Source organism: Verticillium dahliae, genomic scaffold, assembly GCF_000150675.1.
Source record: "Verticillium dahliae VdLs.17 supercont1.14 genomic scaffold, whole genome shotgun sequence".
Classification (NCBI taxonomy): domain Eukaryota; kingdom Fungi; phylum Ascomycota; class Sordariomycetes; order Glomerellales; family Plectosphaerellaceae; genus Verticillium; species Verticillium dahliae.
In genome coordinates, this window is record NW_009276945.1 from 787,310 (window position 1) to 809,929 (window position 22,620).

General features: G+C 54.4%; 10 protein-coding genes across 10 annotated transcripts in view; 6 read left to right on the forward strand and 4 right to left on the reverse strand.

Annotated features, from left to right (window-relative positions):
- VDAG_06837 (uncharacterized protein) overlaps window positions 1-3,455 on the forward strand; it is a gene marked incomplete at both ends in the record, with an annotated part of 3,584 nt that extends 129 nt beyond the window's left edge. The window contains 2 exons of the mRNA XM_009659541.1: window positions 202-1,825; window positions 1,890-3,455. Of these exons, the coding sequence (XP_009657836.1) occupies window positions 202-1,825; window positions 1,890-3,455 (3,190 nt within the window). The remainder of the gene's footprint in view (window positions 1-201; window positions 1,826-1,889) is intronic.
- A 677-nt stretch (window positions 3,456-4,132) lies between these two features.
- On the reverse strand, window positions 4,133-5,774 carry VDAG_06838 (chitinase; the record flags this gene model as incomplete). The annotated part of the gene is made up of 4 exons (XM_009659542.1): window positions 4,133-4,819; window positions 4,877-4,993; window positions 5,174-5,599; window positions 5,658-5,774. The coding sequence occupies 4 exons, from the start codon at window positions 5,772-5,774 to the stop codon at window positions 4,133-4,135; spliced, it is 1,347 nt and encodes a 448-aa protein (XP_009657837.1).
- A 681-nt stretch (window positions 5,775-6,455) lies between these two features.
- Window positions 6,456-7,562, forward strand: VDAG_06839 (alcohol dehydrogenase; the record flags this gene model as incomplete). Its single annotated transcript, XM_009659543.1, has 1 exon — window positions 6,456-7,562. One exon carries the CDS (start codon window positions 6,456-6,458, stop codon window positions 7,560-7,562), a length of 1,107 nt encoding a protein of 368 aa, XP_009657838.1.
- Window positions 7,563-7,867: 305 nt separating this feature from the next.
- On the forward strand, window positions 7,868-8,752 carry VDAG_06840 (uncharacterized protein). Its single transcript, XM_009659544.1, has 2 exons — window positions 7,868-8,198; window positions 8,258-8,752. The coding sequence occupies exons 1-2, from the start codon at window positions 7,988-7,990 to the stop codon at window positions 8,701-8,703; spliced, it is 657 nt and encodes a 218-aa protein (XP_009657839.1). The 5' UTR covers window positions 7,868-7,987; the 3' UTR covers window positions 8,704-8,752.
- A 481-nt stretch (window positions 8,753-9,233) lies between these two features.
- On the reverse strand, window positions 9,234-11,343 carry VDAG_06841 (ENTH domain-containing protein; the record flags this gene model as incomplete). The annotated part of the gene is made up of 5 exons (XM_009659545.1): window positions 9,234-10,525; window positions 10,573-10,684; window positions 10,733-10,923; window positions 10,975-11,212; window positions 11,296-11,343. The coding sequence occupies 5 exons, from the start codon at window positions 11,341-11,343 to the stop codon at window positions 9,234-9,236; spliced, it is 1,881 nt and encodes a 626-aa protein (XP_009657840.1).
- Window positions 11,344-13,482: 2,139 nt separating this feature from the next.
- VDAG_06842 (RNA polymerase II transcription factor B subunit 3) lies at window positions 13,483-14,544 on the reverse strand (the record flags this gene model as incomplete). Its single annotated transcript, XM_009659546.1, has 1 exon — window positions 13,483-14,544. The coding sequence occupies one exon, from the start codon at window positions 14,542-14,544 to the stop codon at window positions 13,483-13,485; it is 1,062 nt and encodes a 353-aa protein (XP_009657841.1).
- A 363-nt stretch (window positions 14,545-14,907) lies between these two features.
- Window positions 14,908-16,067, forward strand: VDAG_06843 (nuclear movement protein nudC). The gene is made up of 3 exons (XM_009659547.1): window positions 14,908-15,018; window positions 15,085-15,296; window positions 15,391-16,067. Exons 1-3 carry the CDS (start codon window positions 15,015-15,017, stop codon window positions 15,748-15,750), a joined length of 576 nt encoding a protein of 191 aa, XP_009657842.1. The 5' UTR covers window positions 14,908-15,014; the 3' UTR covers window positions 15,751-16,067.
- Window positions 16,068-16,100: 33 nt separating this feature from the next.
- On the reverse strand, window positions 16,101-17,945 carry VDAG_06844 (uncharacterized protein; the record flags this gene model as incomplete). Its single annotated transcript, XM_009659548.1, has 1 exon — window positions 16,101-17,945. One exon carries the CDS (start codon window positions 17,943-17,945, stop codon window positions 16,101-16,103), a length of 1,845 nt encoding a protein of 614 aa, XP_009657843.1.
- A 1,037-nt stretch (window positions 17,946-18,982) lies between these two features.
- VDAG_06845 (uncharacterized protein) lies at window positions 18,983-20,179 on the forward strand (the record flags this gene model as incomplete). The annotated part of the gene is made up of 1 exon (XM_009659549.1): window positions 18,983-20,179. The coding sequence occupies one exon, from the start codon at window positions 18,983-18,985 to the stop codon at window positions 20,177-20,179; it is 1,197 nt and encodes a 398-aa protein (XP_009657844.1).
- A 928-nt stretch (window positions 20,180-21,107) lies between these two features.
- Window positions 21,108-22,019, forward strand: VDAG_06846 (L-asparaginase; the record flags this gene model as incomplete). Its single annotated transcript, XM_009659550.1, has 1 exon — window positions 21,108-22,019. One exon carries the CDS (start codon window positions 21,108-21,110, stop codon window positions 22,017-22,019), a length of 912 nt encoding a protein of 303 aa, XP_009657845.1.
- Window positions 22,020-22,620: the final 601 nt, after the last annotated feature.

The window sequence follows — 22,620 nt, forward strand, 5'->3', positions numbered from 1 at the left end:
GTCCTCGTGAATCTGTTTCATAACGTCAAGGGAAGCGCCCCTGATACGTTCACTCCTCACACATTTCGTGATGTACAGACGCGTGCAGTCTGTCATGAGGCGCCGGATCGAGATGCTGCTCCGTGGGGGTGCCGTCGTGGCCATGATATCTAGGCTAGGTGGATCCGGGACAATAGAACCAACAACAAAAACGTCATCAAGACGCCCTCATGAGATGATAGTAGTTGATGATTGGCTGATTCGTGTGACTCCCGAAGCGAGAAAATGGAACGCGCCGAGACTCAAACGTAAGATTGACAAATTGCTCAGGAAGATTGGCAACACGTCGCAGGTTGTTACTTTGGCGGAGGTCCAGAAGATAATAGACACCTCAGCAAAGATCCAGGACAAACCCGTTTCTAAAACTCCACAGGGCAGACATATGCAGGAGGAAGATGAAATAACGCCGCCTGAGGCGGCCATCAAGATTACCAACCAACAGCCTACGCCTGAAACGAGCCTTGATAGCGAAGCAAAGGCCGAGCTGCGACGGAAAGCCCTCGATGCACCCGGCCTCAAGCATGGGGTTCAGCAGAGTGGAACGACTGAGAAGGGAACATCCGCTACACCAGTAGGAAGTCGTGACCATTATGACGAGAACTGGCTCAAAAACTGGCTCATCCAAAACGACATGGCAACCCCTGATGACCTGAAGATGGTTTCGTACCGCGGCTGGCGCATTCATTCGCCCAAGATCACGCTCATTCGTATCAAAAACTTTCTGGCCGATGAGGATCTCGACCGCACTCTACTTTGGACGAGCCAATGTAGTGAGATCCTCCTCTACCTACAACATCTACAGGAGAACGTATACGATGGGCAGGACTGGGGATACGACCTTGACGAGGTCATCAACATGCTCCAGACACACTGGCTGTACGAGCAGCACCACTACAAAGAGCCGGAGCTCATCCTCAGCTTTGAACCGGTTGAACATCCCAAACGGCTGCAAGCACCTCCCAACGCACCCATCATCATCATTACTGATAGTGAGGAGCAAACGGGACCGCTCAAGCCGCGATACTTACAACACCGCGTCCCTGAATCGGTCCATGATGTGGACTTTCAGATCCCCGGCCCCCTGCTGCGCACCCGTTTTCTGACCTGGTTCCGAGAGGACCTGACGCGCCTGTGGCACTTTGATGACCCGGCGAGGCCCCTTGTCGGCGGCATCGGCTCGGGCGCTCGCGGAGACAGCATGTTTGAGTATGGCTACAACCCAGACTTCAACTCAGCCGAGGTGGCCGACGACCGATTCGTCAAGTGCATGTCCCTGGGCACTTCCGAGACGGCCCGCACCCTTCGCGAGGAGTCCAACTTTTACCTGGCCCACAAGGACTTCATTGTGGGCAAAGAGGGAGTCCTGTTGCCAACCGGCCACGCCGTGCGGCGCTTTGCCGACTTCCGCGGCGCCAAGAGGGCCGCGCTGCAGCAGTGCATCGAGCACTTTGGGATCGTTGACGGCGACGTCGATGCCGCGGACGCCGGCGCGGAGCACTTCCGCAAGCTCGTCCTGCCGACGCCCTGGCGCGAGAAGGAGCGCATCCGGGCCGAGGCGCAAAAGATCACCGTCTTCCCGCCGCTGGCGCTCAAGGAGCCGCCGGCTGGGGAGAAGATTGACCCCTTTGGGTTCGTGTACTGGCACGACCAGATGCTGCGGAACCACGAGGAGCGCGCGCGCAACGTCATACCGAGCATGCAACAGGGCCACGCCAAACGCTTCGCCGCCGACAAGCTCTCTGTCTTGCCGAGCTGGAACTTCATGGGTCCGTTCAACCCGACCCTCGTGCCGCGTCACATCGACATCAAGCATGCACAGGGCTACGCGTTTCCGCAACATGATCACACAGGTTGAGGTCGCCAACCGCAGGGCGCCACGAAAGCTACTCGATGATATACTCGAGAACTTTCGCCTCGGCTGTGAGGTTGGAAAGCCGGCGCAGGACGTCTTAGACGAGCTCGACCGGCAGAAGAAAGACCTACCAACTGGCGAAGCGTATCGTCCCATCTCGCCCGATGACCACCACTGGATGAGATTTGTCGTGGGGCCATCGACAAATGACCTGCTGATGGAGGAGATCAAAGACAACTTCGAGTACTGGCGATTTGACGTCTTTAGCGAGCGCCTGCAGGTACTGCTCAACGATCCCTATGAAGACGCATTGCTCGCAAGGGCGGGCCAGTACAGGACGTTGGAGCAGATATGCCATGAGATCAACAGCTTCGCGGCCACCAACCCGCTGCAGGAGGCGCTGTATTCGAAAGAAGAGGCGGAAGAATACTGCGACTATTTGGTCTCGACAGGTCGACTCTCGCAGTCCCGCAGCGGCAAGGACAAGTCGATCCTCTTCGGCCGCCCAGAGCTGCCTTATCATCCGGAGCTCCGCATCAACTTTTACGTGCCCTCTATTCACGTCAACCCCCTCTTCCCGTCGCGGCCAGAACAGGAACTGCCGGCGCCAGAGGCGCCCCTCCTCGACTGGAAGGCCGCTCTCGTCGCTGCTCTGCCGCTGATCGCCTCATTCATCGATGCGTCGGGCCCATCGCACGAGGAACGCGTCTCCCTGGCTTACCGCACCCTCGCCTACCGCCTCGGCAGCTGGACCGTCATCTTGGAGGGCGAGGTCGAGACGGCATACGCAGAACTCAAGGCTCAAGGTGCGGACCAGGGTTTCAGCATCCCGGTGGACCGGTACCGCGTCCAGATCGATGACCTTCACGGTATTTGGCGCCAGGAGGTCACGTCACAGGTTGATGAAGTCGGCGCCGTCAGCTACGCCAGCGTTGCGAAGGCGGCAGATCCCGGAGCGGCGCACAACTGGGAAGACTGGGCAAGTGGCACGTGGCATCCCGAAGCCATCGAGGCTGTCCGCACAGGGCTGATCAAGGAGCTCTCGGATGGAGACAACATGCTCTGGCCTGTGAGGCCGCGGTGGGAAGGGGAGCCTGGCAAGGAGACGATGACGCTGGCGAGGGAGGATATCTGGGACTTTGGCCGTCAGGGCGTCAGAGGCGGGAACAAGCAGAAGAAGCAGTTCTTCAGCCTTGACAAGTGGCCGCTGCACCTCCAGAGCGAGGTGACGCAGAGGAAGATTCGCGCATCAGGGCCCAATCCCTTGCCGCCGCGACATGACGAGAACGACGCGGGCAAGGGGAAAAGTAAAAAGAGTACATCACGGGGAGTGAAGGCGAGCGTAACTCTAGAAGATGAGACGGCTGTCGAAACGGGGGTTCAAGATACGGAACCAGCCGTAGTCGATAGCTCAGAAGATGAGCTTGGCCTGAAACTACACTTGGCGGCCGATCCAAAGCGGCAGTTCATCGCCGACGTGTCTGGCTACCGCAAGGGTGACACGCCACGGCAAAAGGCAGCAGTTGACGAAGCTATATTGGACGAGATGAGAGAAGGCAAGTGATCACCTCCCTAGCTGTCCCCCCCACTCCCCTTTTTGTTCTCCAAGCCCGACACTATCTTCTTCACCTGAGATAGCGTCTCCAAACTTCGCCACATCATTCATGAACAGTCAAGATGGTACCAATACTAACAGTCGCAGTCTTTGGTGGTTCACCGAGCGAGATCATCCCTCGCCGCCGTCGCTGGTGGAAAATCTGGGGCAATGATTCCGAGGACGAGTCCAGCGAGCCGGTCCGGGATCCAGCCAAGTCCATTTTCGGGTTTCCAGCCCTCCAGCCTGATCAGATACCTAGGAGCGTTCCTAAAGCGAAGCGGGACGACGCGAGACCCCAAAGACGCCTGGGACAGTCCCGTGGTTGATCATTTCAATGTTCACAGCAAGCCAAACGTAAGTTCCTAGGCTGGTGAGCGGGAAGGCACGCAAAGAAACGGGTGTTCCGACATGTATTTAGACTCGTTTTCTGCATTTACATACTAGGTAGTCATCTCAGGGCGTGTTGAATAGTTGCGTGGTCTCCATCGCCTGCCAGGCTTCCAGTTTCGTGAGATATGATGCGAGCGGAAACGTAGGCCTCGTGCAAGATAAGTCGAGTGCATACCAAGATCTCGCGTATATCTGTTACTGTCATGCCTATGACGTGATTTGACTGAGACGCCTCCCAAGAGAGGAGAGCGCCATCACTCGCAAAGTCCAAAAGCTGCCTGGCAGCCTTGCCCACAGTACTCGGTTGTACTGCCGCAATACCCGTACTGACTACAACACTGATGCTCTCCGTAACCTCGGCACGTCGCTTTGCCTGCGCCGCAGCTGCCGTCGGAACTGATTGGCAGACCCTGTGCATTGGCGGGAGGTGAGATGGCGGCTGGCTGCGTGCCACAGTGGCCGAACAATCCCTGACAGCCGCTTCCGCAGTGAGCTTCTGTGAGACCGCAGTAGTTGTACTGGCTACAGCATTCGCCGCCGGAGCAAACGCCCTTGCTCGGGCCGCAATTTGGAGCCTCACCGACTGGAGTTGCTGACGGGCTGGGTTTTACAGCTTGCGTCTGACGCGAAGGTATTAGCCTGTCTTGTAAAGAATCATCACATTGTTGACCCACCCTACAACCCCCAGGGTAGTTTCCGACGGCGACCAGGTGCTTCTTGAGGAAAGCGTGATATGTGTAACCATGTTGGCGGTTGTTCTCCGAGTAAGTGGCTTCCCAGACCGCCATGCCACCAAACTTTGATCGGCAGTAGAACGAGTTTATGAGGTTCCCAGCTTGATAAGGCGAGATGTAGTTTTCTAGGTTTGCCGCTTCAGGGCTGCCGGGAAGTGTAATGTAGATGGCCGCATCCTTGCTTGGCGTGTCAGAAAGCCACGATGTCTAGTCGTCGAATGTGAAGCCCGCCATGTTGGAGGGCATGCCCGGAATGAGATTGACATTGGCCTTGGCCCAACTGGCCGCAGAACAGTGCGGCGTATTGTAAAATTGGATAAAAATTATGTCAAATGCGGCAGCGGAAATCATCGAGGCCATGTTGGCGTCTGGTACTATGCACTGCGGAGATGCGGTAAGAAAGTATCGTTTCGTGGCCATGGGGAAGTAGCTGCGAAGGCGAGTTGCCAATCGGTTATATCCGACTGAATTATCTACGATCGTGTTAATCCCACGCGATTGAAATGTGCAGGCTCAGCCACCTTCAGATGGGTGCTCAATATCCATGTCGAACCCGTCAACCTCGACGGCTTGGTCCTTGAAGTCGAGCGGGCGTGGAACGCCCTGTGCCACCAGGGTCTCATTACGCGGACCAAACATGACCCAGAGCTGATCGGCCAGTAGATCAGCTTCTTGGATGCCGGTAAGTTGGTAGGAAAGCATGCCCCCGCCAACAGAGAGTATAATCTTCTTCCCATATGTCTGTTGACAGACGGGTATCTGTGCATTGATGGCAGGGCAGTTGGCTAGTAGGGCATCACGACGCGGCTCGTTCACACCATGGAAGCCTGGACCGGGAAAGACGGCACGACCGCACTGGTTGCCGAAGTTGATGCCCAGGAAACCGTTGGCTTGCGCCGGGAAGAGATGTACAAAGGAGAGAATAATGACGTCGACGTGGGACTGCTGGCAGTAATGTATCAGGTCCAATTGATTGGGACCTTGGCCCTGGAATATCGTAAGCCTCAGGTGACACGTGTGACAAGCATCAAACAATCAAACAAACCCAATAGAGAACGACATTATTCTTGGATTCGGCGCAAAACTTGGCGAGGCAACCCGACAACAGGAGGCTGATGATGGCCACGCGTTGGATGGTTGACACAAGACTGCAGAGCTGCATCATCGAGAGGGCTACACTAGGTTATTCGCAAGCGAGCGTCGAAACGAATGGAATGGATCAAAGAACTTGGGTCGCGTCCTCTGGTGGTGACAAGGCTTTGCGAGAGGTTACGCATTACTGTCGTGACAAAACCATAACGGCCGATGCTCAGCCTGCTTCAAAACGGCAAGAGCCATGGAATTCAGGCAGGCAGCTGCGGGTTGCGAAATTCAACGAACGGCACTTGCGATCAAAGGCAACTTCCCTGTCCTTCTGGGGGCAGGCGCGGGCGCAGGCGCGACGCAATGCGTGTGCCTGCCTGCCTCCGCCTGGAGCAACACCCTTCCTGCGGACCAAGTCACATCAACTTCGTTTCAGCGCCTTTGCGGCACAGACAAAGACCAAAACACAACGCCAAGTCGAACTGACGGCCTATTCGTGAAGGTGCCCTCCAACAAAGTCCGCACTATCATCCAACTCCGCAGCCAACTGCCAGGCGGAACAATTTCAGCCCGATAAATTGGAAGGCAGGCAATGGGCCGTGATCCTACAGTCTTGGGAGCATACGACGACATATGTCTGGCTGATTGCAACAATACTTAAGATCATCGACTCACAGGGCAGATAATATCGACAAGCGATCGGCCTACTACAGCAGCAAAGCCATTCAACGTCATCACTCACCACTACGACTGATCAAACATGGCCGACATCCCCACGACGAAGCGAGCTTTGGTGGCGCCCCGGTTCTGTGGCCCGCGTGACTTTGAGATTGTCGATAGGCCTCTGCCGGCCATGACCAAGCCAGGTCATGTTCTCATCCGCGTGCATGCTTGCGCTCTCATGGCGGGCGACTGTGTCCGAGCCCGCGGCACTCCGATCATTCGTCTCAAAGTCGACTTCCCCATGGAGCTCGGCGGCGAAGGCGCAGGCATCATCGTCGCCATCGGCTCCGGGGTCAAGAGCTTTAAGGTTGGCGACGCCGTATACGGCACGTTGATCACACGGCCACTCCTTGAAGATGTCAGCTCGGGTTTCTGCTCCGAATACACCGTCGTGGAGGAGCGGATGCTGCTTCTCAAGCCTGCAAGTTTGAGCTTTGAGGACGCTGCCTCTCTACCAGGGTATGCCGTGACCGTTTACCAAGCCATCACGCGAGGGCTAGCCATGGCTGGTGTCGACAGCCTCGAGGGTAAGACGGTCTTCATACCCGCAGCACTCAGCGGCTTGGGCGGCATCGCCATTCAGATGGCGAAGAATGGCTTTGGTGCCAGCAGAGTCATATCCACCGTATCAACAGGCAAGATGTCGCTCGTGGAGAAGTTCTTACCTGGCCTCGTTGATCAGCTCGTCGACTACCAGACGGAAGACGTTTCCAAAGTCGTGCCCAAGCACAGTGTTGATTTCATGTTCAATCCGCAAATGACGACCCTGAACGCTGGCATCCCATTGTTGCACCCTCAAACCGGCGTCCTGGTGTCTCTAGCTGGTATTCCCACGTCCAGCCTGGCCAAATTGATGCTCGGCCCCAAGATGGTACCATTCTGGTTGGGCTGGATCTTCGATCTGGGTCAATACTGGTATTCCTTCTTGTTGCGCGGCACGAAAATCAGATATGAGTTCGTCTCTGGTGACCCCGGAGACCGAGAGGCCCTCGAAAAGACTGGCGAGATGATTGCATTGGGCAAGATCAGGGCCATCATACGCACTGTCAATCTTTCAGACACTGAGGGTGTGCGGGCCGAATGCGAGAAGGTGGCGGCTATCAAGGGAGGCTTTGGAAGACTGGTCGTCCGAGTCGTCGAGTGACAGTTGCAACGGGCAAACCACCAGCGACAGACAATCGCGTTCAACCATTATGGACAGGACAGTAGACTGAATTAAAAGCCACAATGGCGCGCGCTGCTGTCTTGCCGTGGGATGTGCTCGAGTGACTCTGGGGTGACCGTGGCTGTACTTGTAGGTGGGGCAACGCGACTCCCACGCGTCTCCTAAAGTGCTTGAACCTGTCACGCTCAACTCGACGCGTCCCACTGCCAGCCACCGTCCACCCCGTCACATACAAATCGGTGACCTTTTCCGTCTTCCTTGGGTCAGACCTTGCTATTGCTTTCAACACTCGATAGTCGCATTCCAATTGCTCATCAACTAAACTCCAACACTATCCTCAAATACTCACTTCGACGTTCGATTAACAACCATCTCTCCAGAATCTACACGTCTCACCCTTCACCATGGTCCTCAAACGCAAGCGTTCTTCCGAGGAGCTTTCCAGCTCGCCGTCCTCGTTCTCCTCATCGCCCATACTCCCTGGTACGATGGACATGGACCACATCTCCCCGGCACCCTTCGCTGCGTTCTCCTCTCACTTCACGCCATCACACCTGCCTAGCCGCACCATGAAGCGTTTCCGCGACAACAGACCCTCACAGGAGGCAGTGCATCGTATGTGTTGAACAGCCCCTGCCATCCCGCTTTTCAGTATCTGACAGCAAGGTTCATAGAACACACACTCAGCATGCTCTACTCCGCTCAGCAACATTCCGACACAGATTTTACCCCAACCAGCCCCTCCCCGATGCCTCGCATTCTCGAGCGACCAGCACAGCCGGCGCCTACAGCACAGCGGTCTCTGCATGCCTTTTGGAATATCAACTCTGCTCCGGCCGCACCGTCATTCACACCGTCCGCGTCCCAAACCTGCCATGAGGCTTCAAGCTGCGAAGACTGTGGCGTCGGATTCGGCTCCCGGGATGGGACTGACTCGATGGACATTAATGGCTACGGCTTCGATAGTGAGGACGACCACCTGTGCGGTGCCTGTAGGAGGCATGTGTGCTCCGGCTGCTCCGTCACGAACCTCGGCGAGCAGCGTCGGTGTCTGACTTGTGCCGGGAGGAGGGTCCGTGTTGGAGGTTTGGGATGGACGACGACGAGGATCCCGTTTTAATCTTTCGCGGACAGTCTCAGCACTTCACTATTTATTCTTGATGATCAGCAAGCGTCTTATTTTTCAGCACTTTCAGCAGAATTTCTGACTCATTTATATGCCACTCGGTAGCCTTGACGTGGTGATGCGAACGTGTGTGCCTGGCACTGAAGTGTTTCATCAGCCGGGCGTTGCACTTGATGTGTCAGGAGTTCGATGTAGGAGAAATACTCGATCCAGAGCCGGCAACGATTATAGAATAGGTAAAGATCTAGAGAGAATGTGCAGCAGCATGAGCGGGACGTCATCCATATTCCTCTGCCCATCAATGTTCAGCGGGCTCTTAACCCTCCTTGCTCCTCCTTCTCTTTTGTTGTCTCCTTGTGCTGGCATGTCGCTGACACCAAAGGCATCACTTATCTATCACCACGACATCTGGCATCTCCAAAGCATTTCCATTGAACGCCTCGCTGATCGTGCGAAAATGGTCTCTCGATACGAAGGGCTCCTATGATCCAAAAGCTGCTCCAAATTGCCCACCGTCTTCCTGACTACTGCTGCCATGGTGATTGCTGCGCTGGACGTGGGAAGACTGGGATTGACCCAAGCTGGTCGAGGCCTCCCCCCATCGTCTGTTGATTGTGCTGCCAGCCTAATCCAGTTTGATGGTTGACGAATGCTCCCTGTCGGAAGGGATTGGTACCCGTTTGCTGGGGCGCGAGGGGACCAGCACTGGTCACCGGCCTCTGGGGCTGCGCTGAACCGCCGAAGTTCTTGGCAAATGGGTTGGTCCCCGTAGCCATGGGCTGCAATGGAGCTGGCGGCGTAGCCACTTGCTGTTGTATCGGACCGGCGGGGGCGAAAGGCTGCTGTGCTTGGGGCGATGAGCGTGCAAATGGGTTCGTGGACTGCCGCTGCAGGCCGCCATTCACAGGAGGGCTGCTGGACCCGGACGCAACAGGACTAGCCGAAAATCCAGTCTGTTGTGTCATCAACATTGAAGCCCTGAAAGGATTTGTTGTCTGAGGTGGCTGAATATTTTGCGCAGGTGAAGCAGTGCCAGTCTGGAAGCTGGCGACGCCTTCTTGAGGAATGGATCCCAGCGCGCCAGGCTGGAAGCCCGGTTGTGGGGTGTATCCTCCAAAGCCGGCTCCAGTGAAGTTGGATTGGATTTGCTGAGGCTGTTGTTGCTGCTGACCCCATGGGTTGTAGCTCTGAGGAGCGACTGCTTGTTGAGTCTGGTACGGATTGGTTAACAGCCCAGTCTGTTGCGTACCGAGACCGGTTTGCTGAAAGCCAAGAGCTTGCTGCTGGTAAGGGTTGTTAACAAAACCGGTCTGCATCGGCAACTGCTGCTGGGGCAACTGCTGTTGGGCCTGCTGCTGCGGCGCAGGTTCTTGAGCCATTGGCGTTTGGTTCTGCTCGATGGATTCGAAGAAATCAATCAGATCTGGCGCGGGACCCTTGGCTTGGGGCTTTGCGGCTTGAGGAGCGGCAGGCGTAGGCTCGGGGAAAGAGTTGCTGTATGAGTGTTTCGGCTTCGAGGGGGCACTAGGTGCCGACGCCTTGGACACCGCCGACGTGCCACCGTTCTTTTTGGCTTGGACTTCAGCAATGTACTGTCGGCGGTTGACCTCAAAATCAGGGTCGTTGAGATATTCCTCGAGCTGCTGCTTCAGGTTGACAGGGGCGTGCTTGAGCTTGGGCACTTCGACCCGCGTGAGGTGCTCGTACTGCCGCGCTAGCCTCAGGTAGCTCACAACGAAGTCAGTCTGTTTCGCAAACTGGCGGTATATTTCCATGGCCCTCTCCGCGTCAGGCTTGGAGAGCTCAAAGAAGCACCCTGGCAGCGTCAGTAGCGATCAGGATGGGTGGTTTGAAGTCTCGTACCTAAAATGTTGATCATGGCTTGGTTGAGTGATTGGAACAGAGCTAGTAGGTCTAGAACGAGAAGTCTGAAGGCCGTGGTCGTCACCTCAAAGGATGATTGATCCTCCACAATCTAGGGTCCGTCAGTCTATATCGTGCCTCGCCAGAGAGGTTCACTTACGTCGCATTTCAGCAAGGCTGAAACCTGGCGCTGCAGAGATTCCGTTTCCCTCAACAGACCCTTGTCCACAGTCATCTTTTCCAGCCGTGTTTCTTTCACTCGGACCCAGTCGCATTTAGTGTCCCGATATGCCTTCGCCCTCTCTTGAAGGTAGTTGGCATACACGCGGATATTCCGACCCTGTGTTTGTGCTTTGCGGTATTAGCGATGATAAGACCGTATTTGATATTGGGTTGACTGACCATCTGTGATGGTGGTGATGCTCAACAGGTTCCTGTGTTCCGACAGGTATGCAAGTGTGGCGTCTGGAGAGCCTTCTCTGATCATGAGGTGTATTGTGATCAAGCTCTTGAAGACCACAGTCCAGGTAGAGTCGCGCAAACGGAACTGAAGCGACCGGAAGACTTCTGCCACACCAGCCTCACCGGAATGCGTCGCAACGAGGATGTGCTCGATATATTTCGTCTTGGGAGGCGCCGCCTGGTCGTTGTTGTCAGCGCATACTCGTTGGCTGATCGGGCAATGCGTCGCCGAGCGGGCAGTAGAAAGAGTCAGATGTATACCTTGATCTTGGTAGCGCCCTTGACGGACTTCTCAAAGGAGCTCGACATGGCGGAAACTTGTCGCTACAATCTTTCAGTGCTTCGAGGCTACAAAAGCAACAAGATCCTTGCCGTATCAGCCAGCCGCTGGCAAATGACGGTTATCTCGGTGGCTTGTCCACGCCTCGATTGGGACGGGACTGTTGTCGGACGCAGTCAGGCTATAGCGGGGAAGAAGTCGAAGGAGATCGATTGTGGAAGACAAGTTGGCCTGGAGAAATGACAGGATATGTTGAACGTCGGCTCCGACAGACCGCAACTCGTTGTAGAGGTGCGTGTTGAGCTCTATGCGCTGGAACAATGCCGTGGGTGACGATTGCGATGCCCAGCAACCTGGGGAAATTGGCTCCTTCAGATGCAAGGGTGGGGTGCTCGATCGGGGGCCCGTCAACTGTGCACAAAAGCCATGACACAAGCTGAGAGCGTGTCGTCGAATAGTAATGATGCAAATTGATGTCGTGTCGCGCGTTATGTGCCGCTAAGTGGTGTTTTTGGAAGAGAAGCTGGGCTAGGCTGGGCAGCAGCTCGGATTCGTGAATGTCGGCCACGTCGCCGAGGAGGCTGGTGCTAGCAGGCACAAGTTGACGAGGTTGGCGTGACGGGCACTCGACTCGCTCGATCCAGCTTGAGAGAGAACAAGGATCCATCCGGTTTGGTGGGCGGGCTTGCGGTCCGCCCGGGCACCGGGGGTCTGTCATTGCCCGCTCGTGGATAGCTAGCTGCCCAGCAATCAGGCTCCCGACATCATTGGAGTGTTGCATTCCTGGCACCGTCCCGCTAAGACCCCACTGTCTTTGGGGGTGACATGCTCACCTACCTTATTATGAAGTAATCAGCGCTCACCTGGAAGTCCCCTGCGGCAAGTTCATGCTTCAACTCTTTCACAGCTCGCCATGACGCAGGCAACCACTGATTGAAGAACATCCAAGACATCGCTCAGTAGTGATTCAGTACGAGCACCATGACCTCACCATTTGCAGACATTCTGGAACATTCAATTCAGCCAGTGCTACCTACCTGAACCACATCAACTACAGGAAGCATGCACACCACATGTGGACACACTGTGATGTTTGACCATGGTTGAAGACGAGCCACCCAGCCAACGTGTGTTGGCAACGAAGTACCTTCGGAAGCAGACCGTGGAAACAATTCTTGTTGGTAGAACTCAAATGTCATATATATTAACCTACCTACCTAGGTAGGTAGGTAAGGTAACTTACCATCTAACAGGGAATGTGATTAAGATACAGGAGCTGGTTGTGGTTGCCAGACACTGGCCAGGCACCACCAACCTTCATTCGAAACAGGTGCCCTTCCCTCATCTCTTCCTCCAATTCGGTTCAAAATCAGAATGGCCTTTCATCGCGTCCGATGCAGTAACAAGGTCGTGGCCGAACGCCTAGATCATGGCCCCCCCGCCCTTCCCAACTCTGCCCTGAAGCTCCTGAAGGAGAGAGCTCGGAAGTTCCAGACGGGGTGGCAGCATCATTTATCCACGGAGGTCTTCATCATCTGCGATATGATTAGTTCGAGATCGTCAATGGCGATGCAGATGGGGTGCGAGAGCAAACATACACTTGATTGAATTGGAGAAATCATAAGGAGAAAAAAAGGGAAACGAAAAATGCGCCAACGCGATGGCACACTTTTATGGAGGTCGCGCCTGGTGGGGCCGGTCACCTGTGAGCTTGGGTACGTACATGGGCTCAAACATGAGAACGTCAATTGGTCATGTGTTGAACCCACGTCGAAGGTAAGGTAGGCACCGCCATGAGGAGGGAGACTGTCGAACGACGGGATTCCAAGAAAGCGTAAGAGGCCCAAATCAAGAATCACTATACTCCCGAAATCAAAGGTCAACAACTTGCTATTTTGTATGTACGAGACAAATAATCTTCGGTACAATGCTTCCACCCCCTGTCACATCAGTCACGCGCGCCGTGGTTCGGCTCTTGTTGAAGCGATATAGAGAAGATGAGCTGAATCTTAAGCTCGCCTAGAGTTGTCTCACATTCATCAATGTTCGATGAACTTTTTTCTTGCTCTCGCTTGAATAAATGCCCTAAAGGCAGTCCTTACGCCGTCGCTATGCAGTCCCGCAGCCAAATGCAAACCTCGCAGCTCCCCAAATGACAGATTCACAGATCAATAGGCATCAACATCCATCTTCTGCGATGTCTGACCCGAGGCGGCCACCTGCGCCGCCTCCGTCGTTGCTAGGTCCTCTGCGCCCTTCTCATCCTCAATAAAAACCCCCAATCCTGAGAAGGCCTCGAACATGGCACGGGTCAAGTACTCTTCAGCACTGTAGCCGCCCACGACAATGTCACTCCGCATGCGTGCTGCATCGACCCAGTCGTTGCTATAGTCGTCTAGCGGTCCTAGTTCGTATCGCTGTAAGGCAAGATTCATGCCGCCGAATGGATCGTACGGTCCTTCGTCAACAAAGGCCGGCTTCTCTTTCTTCTTGAGACCGCGGATCGACATGGCCGAGGTCGCATCCGTGAGCGATGAGCGAGCTGCGTCCAATCTTCCCTGGCCACGCTTCTTGAGGACGATCTTCTCCATTGTTGCGCGAGCTTGCCCAATGTTTCCGCTGGCCAGGCCATCCAAGACGTCTTCTCTTGCACGCGCTTCACGCGCCTTTTCCTCCGCATCTTCGCGTGCCGCGTCAAGTCTGCGGCGACGGGCAGCTTCTTTTTCTTCACGCTCGCGAATGGTCCGCTGAGCTTCTGACTCTTTGGCCAAGCGCCTGCGTTCTTCAATCTCGCTCTTGTGTTGCGCCTCCCAGTCTTGCAGCTGCGCCTCCGCGCGTGCCTTTTCGTTTAGTTGTCCGTTGAGCAAGTCGAATGTCAGAGATTCGACCTGCTCTAGGTAGGCGTTGTAATCCTCGAGGGACTCGAAATCGGGTTCTTCCTTGTTGAAGACAGCGTGAACGCGGCGGCGCACATCAACCTCGCGTTCAACAGTCAGATCTCCGAACCATGCTGCTTTGAATGCCTTTTTTCGGAGAGTTTTCGTGCATCCAGCATAAGGGCACTGCGCGGGACCATCGGCGAAGAGACGGGCGACGCAGTTGGCGCACATGGGATGGTAGCATTCGGGGTTGATCAGAAACTCGAGATCGCGGTTGAGGTATCGCATTGTCTTGCAGACAGGACACACGTCGGTGCTTGGAGAGGGGGGGTTGCCCTTTCGCGAGGCCATTTTGGCCCTTCCTTGTGGAGCAGAGGGAGCGTCAAGGTAAAGCAGATGCCTCTTGCTGCAGATTGCACAGCTGTGGCAAGGCACGTCTTCAAGGGAGATGTTTTGCGGTAGGTAAGGTACCTAGACAGCGAGTCCTGGTGCGTAAGCGCAATTGGCAAGCGGAGGAGAAGGGAGCCCGAGGCCGGGGTGCTCGAACTCGACAACGGCTGAAAGACCCGTCGAAAGAATCACGGTGATTTGAGGTTGAGCAAGGCAAACAAGCTGGATTGTCTTAGCTTGCTAGGTAGGTACTTAAGGTACCTAGGTAGAGTCAGGCAAGTCAGTAGATAAGTCATCGTTATCGGGCATACCTAGGTACTGATTACAGATCAGCAGGGGTCCTGAAGCTACCCCTCCAAACCTCCGTCAGGTTTATCCTCACGCTTCCACACATTTCTCTATTTTGACAGGACGACCAAGAGACGACCACAATGCGTAAGGCTCTATTATTGAAGTAAAAATGGCAGCTACTTTCGGAGGACTAATCAGGTTGAATTACAGGCTTCAGGGAACCCAAGACAGACGAAGAGAAGGCAGCCCGCGAGAAGCAGAATGCGGAACAGGCTGCACTTCCATACACATGGTACCAGAAGCTTGAGGAGCTGGAGGTCAAATTCGATGTCCCTATCAACTACAAACCTAAAGATCTGGTCATCAATTTCACAAGGACATCCTTGAAGGCCGGAATCAAGGGCGAGACCCCCCTCATCGATGTAGGTCGCTCTAACACAAGCCGCCGTTCACGCACGAGACTCGGGCGTTGCCCATAACCTTACATGAGAACTTTGCTGACAGTACTTGTGCCAGGGCAACTTCCCTCACCCTATTCGTGTGGATGAGTCAACATGGGGCATGACTGTCAACGCCGCGAAAGACGCAAAGACTGTTACAATCCAACTCGACAAGACGAACAAGATGGAGTGGTGGGCAAATATTGTGACCAATCAGCCCTCCGTCGATCTCACAATGATTGAACCTGAAGAAACATCCCTTAGCGACGTGACCGAGGGCTCAACCCGTGCAATGGCCGAAAAGCTGATGTGGGAGAGCACATTGACGCCTGAGCAAAAGCAGAAGAACAAGCAAGAGGAGAACATGAAGCGTCTTGCGGAGCTGCAAAAGCAGACTGGCTTGGACTTTTCTCAGGCCGAGATCAACCACGGCTAAGGAAGATAGATGTAGAAGGTGTCAGGAGTGTAACGAAACGACCATACCATTGTAACAGCCCATGGTATCGGGGGTACGACGTCAGAGAAACCCTGTGCAAGCATTTATCTTGGAGCCTTGAGGGGTTGGGAAGCAAAGTGATTGTGCAGCCCAAGAATTCCAGACGCATGCATGAACGCTCCCTGGGGGGTGTTCATCCAAGCTTCTGATCTCAAGGTCCGTACTAGTCACGAATATAAGGGCATCACAAAAGCGGTACAGGCAGAAGGGCGCAAACCCCGATAGTGAAGATGACTTCGATTGATGGAACCCATCTGCAACATTACCTATGCAACAGTAGCGTCGGGTTTCTATTGCTTCGAGAGACGGGCAGCTCTGAATCTGCTCATCTTTTGACCACCATCAGCTTCATCGAGGGGCTGAATAGGGGATTCATCTTCTTGCAGGAAGCCGCCGTGTTTTTGGATGAAGTTACGGCGTTTCTGGTGGTATTCGTCGGCGAGATCCTGGTCCATGAAGTCGTCATTGTACTCCTCTCCAGCTCTGGTGGACGTTGATTCACGCTCGAGGACGGACTCGGCAATCGTCTTCCCCAGGGGCCCTGTCGGAGCTATGGGCCTATCCTGGTCCAGGAATCGAACAGGGACATCGAGTGGTCCCTTGGGCACGGGTGACTCGGCCGCTGTTGCCGCTTCGCCTCGATTCTTCTTGAAGCGGGATGCTTTACGAACTGGCTTGGAGGTTTGCTCTGGACGTTGCGAGGGACCGCTTCTTTCCACGATGTCGCTGAGGGGTTCAACAAATGGTCTCGCCGGTTCTGACGACGTTTGTGGGGCCGACGGAACGTCATCGGGGGCGATATCCAGATCCGCGGCAAAACGTACACTCTTCTTCTCATCTGCGCCATCATCCACAACCGACGACTTCAGGCTGGAAGCGCGTGGAGAGAGAGCGGTTTCCGCGGGCGGAGCTTGTGAGGATGGTCGAGGCTCTTGTTGGATTGTGACGCGGCCCAGTCCTTCTGGCTCGTTGTCGTCAGAATCAGTATCCTGTTCAACCAACTGTTCAGTGAACCTAGACTTGATGCCAAGGCGCTTCTCGAGCTCCAACATCCGCTGGCGATAATCGTCATCAATAACGCTGCCAAGAGAGCGACCGTATTTATCCTCTTCGTCGTCTTCCTCTTCATCCTCCTCAGAATACTCCTCGTCGAAGCCTTCGTCATCGTCTGTGGCTTCTTCCAGGGTCAATTCAGCGACAACGGCGCCCACCTCACCCATGCCGTACTTGAGCATCTCTCGTCGTAAAAAGGCATCTTCTTCCGACTCATCTTCAGGGACGACGGCTTCTGAACGGGCCAGTTGCTCTTGATCCTTGGCGGTTTGCATAATTTGTTCGACGCGGATAGCTGTTCTGGACTTCTCTGTTTCCTCTCCAGCTTTGGTATCCTCCGTGAATGAGACGCTTTTCTTCGTACCACCGTCGTTGAGGCCTTCACTTGACGAGGGTCCGCCAACAAATTCAAGGTGCTTTTTCGCTGGTGGAGCTTGCGTTGTTAGTGCTCTTTGCGCTGGAGCCTTTGGCGATGCCTTTTGGGTTGCTGTTGCTTCGGTTTTGGGCTCCACTGGAGCACTATTAGAGATCTGCTCAGACGCCGATCCTCCTTGTGGTATATCCTTGATGCCGGCCTTCTTCAGGAGCTCTTCCAGCTGGGTTTGCGCGTCTCCAGGCTTCTGCACACGAGATGAGATGACCGCGCCGTCTTCATCGAGCTCCTCGATAATCTCTGACATTGGCAGGCCCTCCTCATCCCGCATGTCAGGATCGGTGATGATCGATGCCGCAGCATACTTCTCTTCGGCGATTTCGAGCTGCTTCTCCAGGGTTTCGAGGTTCTTCGTGACGTAGTCGATCCGTCGTGAAAGAACATTGACGATTTGATCAGCAGGTTTGATTCCAACATTGCCGAAGATCTCATCGAGTTCCTTCCGATCTATGACATCGCTCTTGAATTCGGCCCGTATTCTGGCGAGATCTTTCTGAGTGACTGGTTTGGGGGCTGACTCTATCTCGTCTTTGAGAGTCTCATACTCGGCGTCCCATCGTCGCCAGTGTTGGAGGCCTTTCCGCAGCTTCGCGACGTTTTCCTCGAGCTGCGCTCGATGTCGCTCCAGGTTTTGCAGACTGTCTTTCATAGTTGTACTGTCAAGAGCGTCCCGATGTCGATGCAAAAGCCAACAAAAATTGCAATCACTTGGACAAATTTTGATGAAAGACCTGAACCATTAAGTAAGGTATGTGACTAGCGGGGCGACGGGTAAATGCAACTATTGCTAGACCCACAATACGAACGATCCTGTCACGTCAGTTCGCCAAGTGATACATGTAGTCACCTTGCACATGTTCATTAGCCCAGTCTGAGATGACAGTCCATCCTTTATTTCCTCCCAAGTCGGCAATTTTCACGTGTTTCCGACTTGAGAGGGTTGATCAAAACTGGTCCAGTGCGTTCGGGCAGACCAAGTCCCACCACGGCGAGCGTTAGAGTTCCAACAGTGCCGGCATTTCCGAGACACGGACTTCGCTACCCTCAGATGCCGTACCGTATGTGAGTTGGGAGAGCTCCAAGGTCTGCTATGCGATCGTTCTGGAGCAAGTGGGTTTTTGGCCGAAGTCTCCTCGGCGTGGCTTTTCGAGGACCCGTCCTGCCGTAACTATCCGAACTCCGTAAGGACTAGTCGTTTTGTTATTGATCTCCCATCGAATACCCACCATCATATTGACCGTTGTGGGCTGCGGTACCTTTCCAGTCTTAAAAACTAAGCCTAGTTTTTCTTACCTGCTGCCTTACGTCGCTTACCATTTTGTACCTTACCTTGGTACCTTGCCTTACCTTAGATAAGGTAGGTAACTAGGTAGGTAGGTATGGAAACGCAGCCCTGATGAAAGTCACAGCACCAGCCGGTACTTCATCAGCTCACCTTACCCTTCCGACAAATAGCTTCATGATCTAGGATCGATTACGTCAGCCGCGCGATGGGTCGAGCTTGACTTTGCGACATGTGAATTCGGGGACGCATCAAAGCCAGCGTTCTAGTTTCTCTTCATTCTCAATCTATCCTCAGTCTTACACACCCGTCGGCTTTTGAGCCTCTTCTCACCGCCAGTCCTGTCCCCCCAACATCCCATAATTTCGTCTCTTTGACATGCAAAGCGAGTACCGTAGCTCGTCATGAACCAACCCAAACGCGATCGCCCCGCCAAAGGTATCAGGCTAGCTTGCGACTCCTGCCATGTCAAAAAGATTCGATGCATCCGAGCACCGGGATCGACACCAAGGCCATGCGAACGATGCGTGCGGGAACACATTGAATGCGTCTTCAGCCCCGCATTGAAGACTGGGAGGCCCAAAAAAGAAAGGCCTGCCACTGCTGCTCACCGCGAGAAAAGCGATGAACCGTCAACAGCGCCTCTGAAGCCCGTTGTATTCAGGGCTATGACCCCCGTCACTCCTTCCATGACCCTGACGAGTCACGACAGCGTGGACGCTACTCCTCGGTGTCCGCTGGTCGACATCGCGGCGGCAGATGACAGCTACGATGTGGGCCAGGACCAAGACCAGGAAGATGAAAGGACCCTGGAGGAGCTGTTACCAAATCTCAGGGGCACTCACGACGCTCAAAGTGTCGTTCTTGCTAAGCTGGAGCGCATGTCAGCTCTACAGCAACAGCTTCTGAGTAAAAGAAGGATCCTTACGCCTCTCTTCTCACAACGACCTCCTCCGGGTGTAGCCTTGCGTTCGGGCACCCTCCATGAGCTTCTAGACGTTGCGCGAAAGGTTTCCAACATGCATGTCTGGCTCATGATGGCCGCCGAACGATTTTCCTGGCGCAACCGAATCATGCACAGCATGACCGACGAGACATCTTGCATGATGCTGGTACTGCCGGCTATGTTTGTTCTCGATGTCTTCATCGAAACGCTACGATTGGTTTTTCCTTTACCCGACGAGCCTTCAAACGCACAGCTTGCAACGCAGCAAATGACTGCTGAGGATGCGCAAGGCATGGGGCTGCCGGATCCCAGTCTGATCATCTACGTATCGTCTTTGGCATTCGACACAGCACTCGCCGACGACCTGATGAGCAGTCGATCGGAAGATGAATGCCGTAACCCTGTCTCCGAGTTTGTCCTCGTCAACATGGTTAAGGAACAACACGACAAACAACGTCACGCGTGCGATGCAGTCAGCGCGACTCTTCCTCGCAAACATTGCGCACCTGGGGCTCAGGAGTTGATGGCGGTGCTTCTGGCACAGTACTCTGCCAAGCTCGATCTTGTTCGAGGCGAGGTTTCCAGAGTTGAGACTACCGGACAAGATACCCCAATGCATCACTCGGCGGTCGGGACAGTGTCAAGTGAATCCTGAAAATTTTCATTTTCGACCTCTTGGCCCTGCTGTTGTCCTATTGCATTAAGTCGCATCGGTCCGGACCCGTCCGGACCGGGGGTGATACACCCACCTCATCCTTCGTGTCGTACAGTTTCGCCGGAAGGGGTTGGGTGATCTTGCATATGTGGTTTCAGCCCAAGCGACACTTTTCACGAAAGAGACATCCCGTAAGCAATCCCGACCACATGGTCCTGGTGCTGTGTGTACCATCTATCATTCGCTGAACACAGGTTGACAGCCCAGGCCTGCCGACCACATGCCGCACCTCTGGATCAAATGCCTGGCACCTCAATCATCTCCACCTCATCCAACAAAGTCACCAATATGATCGCGCTTGTCTGATGAGACTGTCAGTGTTACAACGCAAGCCAAAGTCATATCCATTCTTCCAGCAATTCCGCACTCATCTGCCTCTTCTCGGCTGGTCTAGTTTGCGATTTGGTTTGTGTTCTACATAAATCCTGTCCGACCTGACCTGCTTGTCTCTACATCACTGCATGCTTTTGAAGGTTCGAGCACCCGCGAAGCGCCTTTGCAAGAATTATAAGAAGGAAGAACATCTCGTTAGCTCGACGTTACCTATTTCTCGATGTTCCACAGTCGACACCGTTGGTCTTGGTCAGCCTTCCGTCTCGCAGAGCTTTATGCACCGCCAAACTCATAACCCTTACCCAGCTATCACAAGCGATCTTCGCCCACGTCCGACATGGAACCCCGGTCCTATTCGGTTACAGCACGACCTGTAGCTAACATACCGGCCAGACCAATAGCCATTGCGCCCCAAGATGCAAATGAGCTCCGGGTGGTTCATCAACAGGTGTCTCACAAGCATCATCTGCCAAATGTAACCATATTTGCTACAGGAGGCACGATTGCGGCCACTGCAGCCTCTGCCGCTGTCACCATGGGCTACAAGTCTGGAGATATCGGGATCCAAGCACTTATTGATGCTGTTCCGCAAATTCGAACGGTAGCCAATATTCAAGGTATCCAGGTCATGAATATCGATTCAACAGAGGTGACCGCGAAGGACATGATAAGTTTGGCACGCCGAGTTCAACAAGAAGTTAGCAGTCCTCATTGCGACGGCCTCGTCATCACACACGGCACTGATACCCTTGAGGAGTCGGCCTTTTTCGTTGATCTTACTGTGCAAACCGACAAGCCGATTGTTTTCGTGGGCGCGATGCGGCCGGCAACTGTCATCAGTGCCGATGGTCCGCTAAACCTCCTGGAAGCCGTCACGCTCGCCGCCAGCCCCAAGGCCAGGGGTCGTGGTGTTCTCGTCACTCTCAACGACAGGATTGGCTCAGCCTTCCTCACGAGCAAGATGCACGCGAACTCGGTCGATGCGTTTCGCGCCTCGGAGGGCGGCTATCTTGGTTTCTTCTTCGATGTTCAGCCCAGGTTCTTCTACGCGCCGTCTCTTCCGTTGGGCCGCCATTACTTCAGTGCTTTTGACTTGCCTGATGAGCTGCCGCAGGTTGAGATACTCTATTCGTACCAGGGATTCAATCCGCGTCTCGCAGAGGCGGCCGTCAAGATGGGTGCCAAGGGCCTCGTGCTTGCTGGGCCAGGTTACGGAACCTGGAGGAAGGCAGGTCGCATGGAGAACGCCAGATTGGTCGAGCAGTACAACACGCAAATTGTAACGGCATCGCAGAACGGTGACGGCTTCGCCATCTCGCAGGGAGGCAGGAACAACTACGGCGCTGGCCATTTGAATCCTCGCAAGGCAAGGATTATGCTGCAACTAGGACTGGCACAGGGATACGACTCTGAGAAGCTGGAGAAACTGTTTTCCTTTGACTGCTGAAGGAGGGCATCCTTGGAGGATTGAAAGTCTAAAAAAACTTTACTCAGTGCCATAGTTAACTTTGGGCTCACAATAGCCGTGTTATTCCTGATGACCTCAGATGGTAGCTCATTCATCGACTGCATCGGGTTGCACGGCCGACTCGCGTTGGTCATCTCCGCCAATCTCTCGAGATCGACCACGGACCGTTCAAGTAATGAAATCTGCTGAGCTTGGACAGCCTTGCCTCACCTGTTGACTCGGGACAGATCCCCGTCCATCGAGCTCCCGGACACCGTGGGAGGTCCGTGGGATGTATTATTTTAGACGGTAGAGGTGTCTCACCGCCAATACTTATGCACATATCGCTTCACGATGCCTCGTACTAGGTACCTACCACATTCAGTGGAAATGAATTGGCAGGCCAGAGATTTTTCCCATCTTCATGTCACACTGTACCATCCCTTCTGAATTGAATCTCAATCGAATTTCCATCAACCGTCTTTGGTAGCTCGCCATCGCTCCACTCGTCGGACGTCGGAATCCACCCACATTGTCCAAGACCCCGTTTTGGTAGCCGATCGGCTATCTCGATACAGGAGGACAGCCCAGACCCTATCTC